This window comes from Bos mutus, chromosome 29 (genome assembly GCF_027580195.1).
Source record: "Bos mutus isolate GX-2022 chromosome 29, NWIPB_WYAK_1.1, whole genome shotgun sequence".
NCBI classification, from domain to species: Eukaryota; Metazoa; Chordata; class Mammalia; order Artiodactyla; family Bovidae; genus Bos; species Bos mutus.
The window spans coordinates 1,205,993-1,218,939 of NC_091645.1; the positions used below are offsets into that span (position 1 = coordinate 1,205,993).

Genomic DNA, 12,947 nt, shown 5'->3' on the forward strand with positions numbered 1-12,947 from the left:
AGTAAAGAATAGTTTTACAAATTATATTTTAAAATATCAGTAAAATTAGTTTCAGGAGATTATGTGAAAAACATAAGAAAAATGTTCATTAATTCATAACAACTTTTTCTACACTTAATAGTTGCCTCATAGTCAATTTTTCAGGAGATGGGACTTGTCTTTTACATTATTGTATTTCCTCAGAAATAAGCAGAATAGCACTAGTCCTGAAGTGAAGTGAAAGTCACTCAGTCATGTCTGGCTCTTTTTGAGCCCATGGACTACAGTCCATGGAATTCTCCAGGCCAGAATACTGGAGACGGCAGCCTTCTCCAGGGTATTCTACCAACCCAGGGATCAAACCCAGGTCTCCCACATTGCAGGTGGATTCTTTACCAGCTGCACCACCAGGGATCCTACTAGATACTCAATAAATGTTTGTTGAACTTATGACCCTATACAATTATGGGAGACCTCAGCATTAATATTGATTTGGCCGCTAAATATTTCTTTCCCCTCATTGTGTTCAGCACTGTTCTGGGCAATGGATGATAATTCAAAGCCATGCCCAGGTTTTTCCTACTTTTAACAATTGTTTAGACTATACATTAATGAATATGCTGTGTAATCCTTAAACCTAAAGAATAGGAAAGTGAGTAGCAGCCAGGATAAACTTACGGGAAAAAAAAACCCACAATGGAATTTTACTAGAGAAAGAACAGAGGTATTTTTTTGTAGGAGAGTTGAAACCCACAGGGTCTTCCATGGCAGTGTCCAGGTCTTATTCATACTCCTGTTCCCAGCTGCTGGCAAAGTACTTGCTACATGTTTGGTGTAACCAACAGTAACAGCAGCGAACATCTATTAGGTGCTTCTCCTGAGCTAGGGAGGCCCTGTTCTAAGCACTTTACTTGCATTATTTTCTGGATTTAAAGGAAGAGTATGAACTCTAGAGCCAGATTGCCTAGATTCAGATCTGGCCTCTGCCACTTAATAGCTATAATATTGGTGGAAATTACTGACCTTCTCTGTGGTTTAGTTTCCTCAAATATAAAAGAGGATAGTATTAGTACCTACTTTATCAAATGGGAGGGCTTCCCTGGTAGCTCAGTTGGTAAATAATCCGCCTGCAATGCAGAAGACCCAAGTTCGATTCCTGGGTTGGGAAGATCCCCTGGAGAAGGGAATGGCTACCCACTCCAGTACTCTGGCCTGGGGAATTCCATGCACTGTGTAGTCCATGGGCTTGCAAAAAGTCGGACATGACTGAGCGACTTTCACTTTATCAGACGGTTGTGAGGAATATAAGAATCAGGTTTTGCTAAGCCCTTAGAACAGCTTCTGGCACATGGCAAGAGCAATTTAATGTTAGTTGCTCAGTTGTGTCCAGCTCTTTGCAACTCCATGGACCGGGGCTCCCCAGGCTCCTCACTCCATGGGAGTCTCCAGGCAAGAATCCTGGAGTGGATAGCCATTCCCTGCTTCAGGTGATCTTCCTGACCCAGGGATCGAACCGGGGTCACCTGCATTGCAGGCAGATTCTTTACGTCTGAGCCACCAGGGAAGCCCAAGAGTTGTTTAAGTAGCAGCTAGTATTAGCTCGTTTACTCATCATGACCTTATGAAGTGAACTGAAGTGAAATCAAAGTCGCTGAGTCATGTCTGACTCTTTGCAACCCCATGGACTATACAGTCCATGGAATTCTCCAGGCCAGAACACTGGAGTGGGTAGTCTTTCCCTTCTCCAGGGGATCTTCTCAACCCAGGAATCGAAGGCAGGTTTCCTGCATTGCAGGTGGATTCTTTACCGGCTGAGCCACAAGGGAAGCCCCATGACCTTATGAGGTAGGACTAATTAGCCCAGCCCCATCCTGGAAACAGGACTTTGAGCAACTGGCACAGGCAACTTTCTCGTTTATGCACCTGGCATGTGGCTGAGTGCCTGGCTGAGCTCTCACTCTTGCCATCAACTGCCTTTCACGGAGCCCGAGGCCCTCTACCTGTCACGAGCAGTGTCCTAGCAGTAGAGTGATGACCTGACGTTTGTGTTCCCTATAGCTTCACACTGAGAAGTGTCAGAATTTCAGCTTGGTAGGTTATTGTCTTAGGAGAAAATACATCAATAGCAGGAGGAAGAAGGGAGTGAGAGGGAAGATTTTTTTTCCCTTTGTATTCAAAGATTTCAGATCTGCCTGGAAGAATGGAGCTCCTTATTTACCATACCTTGTTCAACTCTTTTTCATGATCTGGTTGATCTGGGGTCACTGAAAATAGCTCTTTCCTTTTTTTTTCTGTTTCTTTAATAGACGGTGAATAAGATGATTCAAGTCTACAAATTAAAATGAATAAAAGTTAAACTTGATAAATTGTTATGATTACATTGTTAATTTAGGCCATAGTAGGCTACAGAGACAGATTATTAATCTGCTGGAGACATTTCTAGTTACACACATGAAAAGTTCTAATACATTCAGGTCCCATAAGTATTTACATATTTAACTGAGTGCAAATAATAGTGTTAGTGAAAATAAAACACAGTAATTAATATGGAATTTCAATTATACATTAAAAATTGGCTGAATACTCAATTTGCACATGTAGATAAGATTTTTGGATAAGAAGAAAACGATTGTTTCATATAATAAAATAGCTTGGGAGCCAGTTTAAAAAAGGAAATACACCTGACCTGCTTCTACATTGTGGAAAGGAACTATGTCAGGATATGTCCAAGGGGAGCAACTACTCCATAAAAGTGATCCAAAATGATTACATCTGACAGCCTGCCCAGAGAAAGCTCAAATAGTCTATTCTTCAGCTGCTCAATTTATAAAATGGAATAGCAACCACATATGGGCACTAGACAGAGAAGGCAATGGCACCCCACTCCAGTGCTCCTGCCTGGAAAACCCCATGGATGGAGGAGCCTGGTGGGCTGCAGTCCATGGGGTCGCTCAGGGTCGGACACAACTGAGTGACTTCACTTTCACTTTTCACTTTCATTCATTGGAGAAGGAAATGGCAACCCACTCCAGTGTTCGTGCCTGGAGAATCCCAGAGACAGGGGAGCCTCGTGGGCTGCCATCTATGGGGTCACACAGAGTTGGACACGACTGAAGTGATGCAGCAGCAGCAGCAGCATGGGCACCAGAGAGGAAAGGCAGGAACTAGTATGAAAAGTACAATTTCCACAGGAAATTTGGAGAACTAGAAACAGGTAATGTTCACTTCCACATCAGGGAGATTGGTAAAATAAAAAATCGTTGAAACATGAAAAATAAAGATAACCATGCTGCCAAAGAACTAAACAGACATTTCTCCAAAGAAGACATGCAGATGGCTAACAAACACATGAAAAGATGCTCATCATCACTCATTATCAGAGAAGTGCAAATCAAAAGCACAATGAGGTACCATCTCACGCTGGTCAGAATAGCTGCTATCAAAAAGTCTACAAACAATAAACGCTGGAGAGGGTGCGGAGGAAAAGGAACCCTCTTACACTGTTGGTGGGAATGCAAACTAGTACAGCCACTATGGAGAACAGTGTGGAGATTCCTTAAAAAATTGGAAATAGAACTGCCATATGACCCAGCAATCCCACTGCTGGGCATACACACCGAGGAAACCAGAATTGAAAGAGACATGTGTACGCCAATGTTCACTGCAACATTGTTTACAATAGCCAGGACATGGAAGCAACCTAGATGTCCATTGGCAGATGAATGGATAAGAAAGCTGTGCTACATATACACAATGGAATATTACTCAGCCATTAAAAAGAATGCATTTGAATCAAGTTCTGATGAGGTGGAGGAAACTGGAGCCTATTATACAGAGTGAAATAAGTTAGAAAGAAAAACACCAATGCAGTATACTAACGCATATACATGGAATTTAGAAATATGGTAACGATAACCCTGTATGTGAGACAGCAAAAGACACACAGATGTACAGAACAGTCTCTTGGAATCTGTGGGAGAAGGCGAGGGTGGGATGATTTGAGAGGGTAGTGTTGAAATGTGTATATTATCATATGTGAAGCAGATCACCGGTCCAGGTTCGATGCGTGAGACAGGGTGCTCAGGGCTGGTGCACTGGGATGACCCTGATGGATGGAATGGGGAGGGAGGTGGGAGTGGGGTTCTGGATGGGGAACACATGTACACCTGTGATTGATTCATGTCAATGTTTGGCAAAAACCAATGCAATATTGTAAAGTAATTAGCCTCCAATTAAAATAAATTAATTAATTTAAAAAAACTTAAAAAAAAAATAAAGATAACCATGCAAGAAACACAGCATGCTTTCCACTATTGCTGGGCTAACCTGATAGTGTCTGGGGTTTTGAGGAATGTACCTACCTGTAACTGAGCATGATTTTACATTTCCAAACAGCTTTTAAAATAGTTCCACAAATCAGAAACTTAAGCCACACATACAAACAAAACAAAATCTGAGAGATGAGAGAAATAACTAATGAAAAGATGGAAAATAAAGGGCTCTTTTAAAATGTATAAATTATACATGTATCCATTCTCCCCTGTACTCCTCTCCCATTCAGGCAGAGTTCCCTGTCCTATACAGTAGGATCTCGTTGGCTATCCATTTTAATATAGCAGAGTGTATATGGATACATGTTTATGTATGGCTGAGTCCCTTTCCTGTCCACCTGAAACTATCACAATATTGTTAACTGGCTATACTCCGATATAAAACAAAAAGTTAAAAAAATAAAAGGTATAAATTAATAGTGATATCCTTGAGGTGCATGTGTCTGGACTGGACTACTTTTTTTGGTCATCAAATATACATATTAACTCTGTAGAAAACATAGTTTATCAGAGCATATATACTGCAATAAGATGTCATCTAGGGAAAACCACTGTCAGCATTTTTGTGTATACTGTCTTTTTGTCTATGCATATGTGTATAAACACATGTTTCCCATACAATTAGCATGTACTGTACACACTGCTTTTCAGGCCCCCTTTGTTTCCCCTCAGTAATATATTGTGAGCATTTTATCCAGTATTCTAAAACATTATTTTAGGATCAATCTTAAATTTGTCTTCTTTGCTATGATTTTAAAATGGTGAAAAATGAAATTTCCTATTGTTAATTCTTTCCAAGCAATTCAGGGAGTGGAATGCTGAACTGAATGGTAAAAACCTCATAATGATCTTATAAATTTCAGTGAGTGAGTGGAATAAACATCAAGCTTTAATGTGGACAAGTTCAAGAAGAAAATAATAATCATGTTAACATAAAGACACAAAGGAACTATCATTTATCATGTAAGAAAGGAATGTAGGAATTATTTTTAATAACTCTCAGAACATGTCATCCCAAGATGCTTCTATAAGTAAAGAAAAGAAAAAGCTAACAAAATCTTGGCATTAATGAGAAAAGTTTTGAAAATAAATAAAAACACTACAAGGCTACTGTGATAAAACTATTGTGTGTTTACACTCAGTAGCCTTGGCTGCTTCACCCTAATACAACTGTAAAAAACAAACAGAATTCAAACAAAAAAAAAAAACGATAAAGAGGACAGAATCATGTTCAAATGAACACAAACTAAAAGGATTAGAAATTTTCAATGGGAAAGATGAAGGCTGAGAAGACTATGCCCGAAGTCTAAAATACAACAGAAGCTGTGAAAAGTTAAATACCTATTTTTCATCGAATCTCAGAATACTAGAACTGAAGACTATCCTCCAAATGAGAAGGCTGTAATTTGGAGACCAAAATATATACCAGCTTAAATAGAAAATGTAAGCAGGCATAACAGAAGAGTTGTATTGGCCAAATATGCAAATAACTGTAAGATTTTAGATTAAATCATATATTCAAGGAAAGTTGGCCATGTCTGGAATTAAAAATTGACTGTGTGAGATACAGCTCCAGAGAAAATACCTATAATGCTCTTCATAAACCAAAGCTAGACATGGGCTGAATGGTTTGCTATTCTTGGAAATTTCTTATGTTTATAGGAAATTTCTTAGGCATATACATTCCATATGTGAAGACATTTTTCACCAACTCACCACACCGGAACAGTGTCTTGCACATAATATATTTCCAGTGGATTTATTAATGATCAGTGGTGATGACATATAGCTTGTATATCTGACCACTCTAAAGCTCGTACTGGCTAATAGGCATTCTACCACTCTTGGTTAGATGGACAAGAGGTTACTCTGGGGAATATTAATTTGCCATTTGAAGACCTCAAAGGAATGCTAGCAGGTCCTACAGCTTTGAAAAAATAATGCTTCCCTTGGTGGCTCAGATAGTAAAGAACCTGCCTGCAGTGCAGGAGACCCCAGTTCGATCCCTGGGTCAGGGAGATCCCCTGGAGGAGGGCATAGTAACCCACACCAGTACTCTTGCCTGGAGAATCCCATGGTCAGAGGAGCATGGTGGGCTACAGTCTATGGGGTCACAAGGAGTTAGACATGACTGAGCAACTAACACTTTAAAACAATGTAATCATCTTTCAATAAATATCCATCCTCTTTTGGCCATTCAGTTTCTAAAGTCCTATCACTGATCTGGCATTAGCCTTCAGATGTGAGAAGGACTCAAGGTCTACTGAGAATTGGAACAGCAGGGAATAGTTAGAACAGTCTTATTCACAAATATAGACATTTAATAATCCTCAGCAGTGCCATTTCCTTTGTGGTTATATGCTACACAATTCCTGACTTTAAAAGAGGATAAAACATCTGCCCTAACAAAACTCTTAATGGAACTGACAAGGTGATGAGTTTGGAGGCCAAAATAAATAAAACATTTATGAGTGAAAAGTTGACGCTTAAGACCATCAACATAAAAACATTTGAAAAACATGTAGTAAATCTTATTTATAAACACTGATTGTTTATAGTATGGAGCTAATATTTAATTATATGAAGACCTACAAGACCTTTTAGAACTAACACCCAAAAAAGATGTCCTTTTCATTATAGGGGACTGGAATGCAAAAGTAGGAAGTCAAGAAACACCTGGAGTAACAGGCAAATTTGGCCTTGGAATACGGAATGAAGCAGGGCAAAGACTAATAGAGTTTTGCCAAGAAAATGCACTGGTCATAGCAAACACCCTCTTCCAACAACACAAGAGAAGACTCTACACATGGACATCACCAGATGGTCAACACCGAAATCAGATTGATTATATTCTTTGCAGCCAAAGATGGAGAAGCTCTATACAGTCAACAAAAACAAGACCAGGAACTGACTGTGGCTCAGATCATGAACTCCTTATTATCAAATTCAGACTTACATTGAAGAAAGTAGGGAAAACCACTAGACCATTCAGTTAGGACCTAAATCAAATCCCTTATGATTATACAGTGGAAGTAAGAAATAGATTTAAGGGCCTAGATCTGATAGAGTGCCTGATGGACTATGGAATGAGGTTTGTGATACTGTACAGGAGACAGGGATCAAGACCATCCCCATGGAAAAGAAATGCAAAAAAGCAAAATGGCTGCCTGGGGAGGCCTTACAAATAGCTGTGAAAAGAAGAGAAGTGAAAAGCAAAGGAGAAAAGGAAAGATACAAGCATCTGAATGCAGAGTTCCAAAGAATAGCAAGAAGAGATAAGAAAGCCTTCTTCAGCGATCAATGCAAAGAAATAGAGGAAAACAACAGAATGGGAAAGACTAGAGATCTCTTCAAGAAAATTAGAGATAACAAGGGAACATTTCATGCAAAGATGGGCTTGATACAGGACAGAGATGGTATGGACCTAATGGAAGCAGAAGATATTAAGAAGAGATGGCAAGAATACACAGAAGAACTGTACAAAAAAGATCTTCACGACCCAGATAATCACGATGGTGTGATCACTCACCTAGAGCCAGACATCCTGGAATGTGAAGTCAAGTGGGCCTTAGAAAGCCTCACTACGAACAAAGCTAGTGGAGGTGATGGAATTCCAATGGAGCTATTTCAAATCCTGAAAGATGATGCTGTGAAAGTGCTGCACTCAATATGCTAGAACTTGGGAAAACTCAGTAGTGGCCAAAGGACTGGAAAAGGTCAGTTTTCATTCCAATCCCAAAGAAAGGCAATGACAAAGAATGCTCAAACTACCACACAATTGCACTCATCTCACATGCTAGTAAAGTAATCCTCAAAATCCTCCAAGCCAGGCTTCAGTAATACGTGAACCGTGAACTTCCTGATGTTCAAGCTGGTTTTAGAAAAGGCAGAGGAACCAGAGATCAAATTGCCAACATCCCCTGGATCATGGAAAAAGCAAGAGAGTTCCAGAAAAAACATCTATTTCTGCTTTATTGACTATGCCAAAGACTTTGACTGTGTGGATCACAATAAACTGTGGAAAATTCTGAAAGAGATGGGAATACCAGACCACCCGACCTGCCTCTTGAGAAATCTGTATGCAGGTCAGGAAGCAACAGTTAGAACTGGACATGGGACAACAGACTGGTTCCAAATAGGAAAAGGAGTATGTCAAGGCTGTATATTTTCACCCTGTTTAACTTCTATGCAGAGTACATCATGAGAAACGCTGGGCTGGAAGAAACACAAGCTGGAATCAAGATTGCCGGGAGAAATATCAATAACCTCAGATATGCAGATGACACCACCCTTATGGCAGAAAGTGAAGAGGAACTCAAAAGCCTCTTGATGAAAGTGAAAGTGGAGAGTGAAAAAGATGGTTTAAAGCTCAACATTCAGAAAACAAAGATCATGGCATCCGGTCCCATCACTTCATGGGAAATAGATGGGGAAACAGTGGAAACAGTGTCAGACTTTATTTTTCAGGGCTCCAAAATCACTGCAGATGGTGATTGTAGCCATGAAATTAAAAGACACTTACTCCTTGGAAGGAAAGTTATGACTAACCTAAATAGCATATTCAAAAGCAGAGACATTACTTTGCCAACAAAGGTCCGTCTAGTCAAGGCTATGGTTTTTCCAGAGGTCATGTATGGATGTGAGAGTTGGACTGTGAAGAAGGCTGAGCACCGAAGAATTGATGCTTTTGAACTGTGGTGTTGGAGAAGACTCTTGAGAGTCCCTTGGACTGCAAGGAGATCCAACCAGTCCATTCTGAAGGAGATCAGCCCTGGAATTTCTTTGGAGGGAATGATGCTGAAGCTGAAACTCCAGTACTTTGGCCACCTTATGGGAAGAGTTGACTCATTGGCAAAGACTCTGATGCTGGGAGGGATTGGGGGCAGGAGGAGAAGGGGACGACAGAGGATGAGATGGCTGGATGGCATTACTGATTTGATGGACGTGAGTCTCAGTGAACTCCGGGAGTTGGTGATGGACAGGGAGGCCTGGCATGCTGCGATTCATGGGGTTGTGAAGAGTCGGACACGACAGAGTGACTGAACTGAACTGAACTGATACTATTGTTCATACAATATTCTGAAGAATAAATGTCCTAAGAAAGTCTTTGAGTTCATAAGTATCCATAATATCAGAACATGCTATAATATTCCAGGTAAGTAAAGACATAGATTTTGAAGATAAAATAATCACTACCTTTATTTTTAATATCTAATAATACCTTATAATTAATAGCATAACAATACAAAACAGACTTTTAATTCCAATTTCAAACATAACACTCTTAAAAATATTTAAGCATCATGTTTTGAACAGTTCTTCTCAGGTTGCTGAATATAAAAATACCTTTTCTTATTTTCTTGAGTACTTTGGGACTCTCCTAGTTTTAACAGTTCTCTGTGCAACTGCAATCGTTCCATTTCTATAATTCTCAAGAGATCATCACGTGACTGTAACTCACTTTTCACTTCTGAGAGTCCTGTTTCCATGGCCTAAATAAAAACATCAAAATTTTTCAATGCTCACATTTGGATATCATGATGTATGCAATACATTTTAAAATATTTAATATATATGAAGCATCCTAATTTCAAATGACCTGATACCTAGTCCTTTGCTGGCTTAGCTTTACAGAATTTCATTCCTTTATTCAACAAATACTTACTGAACTCTTAACTCTGCTCAGCCCTGAGGATACAGACACAGGATCTGTCCTCACAAGCTCACAGTCTAGTAATAAAGACAAAGAATCATCCACATATGGCCATAGTACATGAAAGAGGGAAACATAAAAGCATGAGTACCAACGCCTAAAATTTGGATTAATGCAAATAATTGCGAATGGCCAAGAAAAACCTAATTTCAAAGCTGGCCAACAACGTGAATTATAAACTGTGGTTTATGGTTCCTTTATTGCCCAACAGTAGCCCTACTTTAGCTGGTAACTAGAAACACCAGCAATCCTGTGAGCCCCATGTTTCATTTGGATAATAGCAGAGGCCTGAGCAAGTTTAGAAGCTGTTGGGAAGGATCCAGCTGGGACAGAGAAGGGCTAACACTGATGCTGTCAGGGTCCAGAGAAGGTGGGTGAGGTGGGTCCCAAAGCACAAGTGAAAGAGTGGCCTAAAGGAGAAGAGAGTCCCGCTGCCCTTTCAACAGGAAGGAAGGGAGGAAGATGGACTGGAGACACACGCATTTGGAAGGAGGGGTAGGAGAGCGGACATCTGTTGGCTTGTATTTTCCTTGTGAAGGACAAAGGCAATGCCAGTGGAAGGAGAGGTGGAAGTGGGCCTTGAAAAGGGAATTTCTGAGAGTGGAGAAGGTTCGAGATGGCCTGCAGTGAATCAGTCATCAAATCTACTGCCATTTTTCAGTTCAGTTTAGTTTAGTAGCTCAGTTGTGTCTGACTCTTTGGGACCCCATGAATCACAGCACGCCAGGCCTCCCTGTCCATCGCCAACTCCAGGAGTTTACTCAAACTCATGTCCATCGAGTCAGTGATGCCATCCAGACATCTCATCCTCTGTCGTCCCCTTCTCCTCCTGCCCCCAATCCCTCCAAACATCAGAGCCTTTTCCAGTGAGTCAACTCTGTGCATCAGGTGGCCAAAGCACTGGAGTTTCAGTGTCAACATCAGTCCTTCCAATGAACACACAGGACTGATTTCTTTTAGGATGGACTGGTTGGATCTCCTTGCAGTCCAAGGGACTCTCAAGAGTCTTCTCCAACACCACAGTTCAAAAGCACCAATTTTTCGGCACTCAGCTTTCTTTATAGTCCAGCTCTCACATCCATACATGACCACAGGAAAAACCATAGCCTTGACTAGACGGACCTTTGTTGGCAAAGTAATATCTCTGCTTTTCAATATGCTATCTAGGTTGGTCATAACTTTCCTTCAAAGGAGTAAGTGTCTTTTAATTTCATGGCTACAATCACCATCTGCAGTGATTTTGGAGCCCTAAAAAATAGTCTGACACTGTTTCCACTGTTTCCCCATCTATTTCCCATGAAGTGATGGGACCAGATGCCATGATCTTAGTTTTCTGAACATTGAGCTTTAAGCCAACTTCTTCATTCTCCTCTTTCACTTTCATCAAGAGGCTTTTTAGTTCTTCTTCACTTTCTGCCATAAGGGTGGTGTCATCTGAATATCTGAGGTTATTCATAGTTCTCCCAGCAATCTTGATTCTAGCTTGTGCTTCTTCCAGCCCAGCGTTTCTCATGATGTACTCTGCATATAAGTTAAATAAGCAGGGTGACAATACACAGCCTTGATGTACTCCTTTTCCTATTTGGAACCAGTCTGTTGTTCCATGTCCAGTTCTAACTGTTGCTTCCTGACCTGCATACAGGTTTCTCAAGAGTCAGGTCAGGTGGTCTGGTATTCCCATCTCTTTCAGAATTTTCCACAGTTTATTGTGATCCACACAGTCAAAGGCTTTGGCATAGTCAATAAAGCATAAATAGATGTTTTTCTGGAACTCTCTTGATTTTTCCGTGATCCAGCAGATGTTGTCAATTTGATCTCTGGTTCCTCTGCTTTTTCTAAAACCAGCTTGAATATCTGGAAGTTCACGGTTCACGTATTGCTGAAGCCTGGCTTTTTTGAGCATTACTTTACTAGCGTGTGAGATGAGTGCAATTGTGCAGTAGTTTGAGCATTCTTTGGCATTGCCTTTCTTTGGGATTGGAATGAAAACTGACCTTTTCCAGTCCTGTGGCCACTGCTGAGTTTTCCAAATTGGCTGGCATATTGGGTGCAGCACTTTCACAGCATCATCTTTCAGGATTTGAAATAGCTCAACTGGAATTCCATCATCTCCACTAGCTTTATTCGTAGTGATGCTTCCTAAGGCCCACTTGACTTCACATTCCAGGATGTCTAGCTCTAGGTCAGTGATCACACTATCATGATTATCTGGGTCATGAAGATCTTTTTTGTACAGTTCTTCTGTGTATTTTTGCCACCTCTTCTTAATATCTTCTGCTTCTGTTAGGTCCCTACCATTTCTGTCCTTTATTGAGCCCATCTTTGCATGAAATGTTCCCTTGTTATCTCTAATTTTCTTGAAGAGATCTCTAGTCTTTCCCATTCTGTTGTTTTTCTCTATTTCTTTGCATTGATCGCTGAGGAAGGTTTTCTTATCTCTTCTTGCTATTCTTTGGAACTCTGCATTCAGATGCTTATATCTTTCCTTTTCTCCTTTGCTTTTCGCTTCTCTTCTTTTCACAGCTATTTATAAGGCCTCCCCAGGCAGCCATTTTGCTTTTTTGCATCTTTTCCATGGGGATGGTCTTGATCCCTGTCTCCTGTACAATGTCACGAACCTCCGTCCATAGTTCATCAGGCACTCTATCATATCTAATCCCTTAAATCTACTTCTCACTTCCACTGTATAATCATAAGGGATTTGATTCAGGTCATACCTGAATGCTGTAGTGGGTTTCCTTACTTTCTTCAATTTAAGTCTGAATTTGGCAATAAGTTCATGATCTGAGCCAGTCTGCTCCCGGTCTTCTTTTTGCTGACTGTATAGAGCTTCTCCATCTTTGGCTGCAAAGAATATAATCAATCTGATTTCAGTGTTGACCATCTGGTAATGGTCAACAATTGTAAAAATTTCCATTTTTACA

At 40.4% G+C, this 12,947-nt stretch overlaps 1 protein-coding gene across 6 annotated transcripts in view; it reads right to left on the reverse strand.

Moving 5' to 3' along the window:
* Positions 1–12,947, reverse strand: part of DEUP1 (deuterosome assembly protein 1) — a 143,541-nt gene that overhangs the window by 66,119 nt on the left and 64,475 nt on the right. For all 6 annotated transcript variants that reach the window (XM_070365146.1, XM_070365145.1, XM_070365143.1 and 3 more), the window contains 2 exons: positions 9,657–9,802; positions 2,203–2,308 (listed from right to left, as the gene is read on the reverse strand). In XM_070365146.1, the coding sequence (XP_070221247.1) occupies positions 2,203–2,308; positions 9,657–9,802 (252 nt within the window). The remainder of the gene's footprint in view (positions 1–2,202; positions 2,309–9,656; positions 9,803–12,947) is intronic.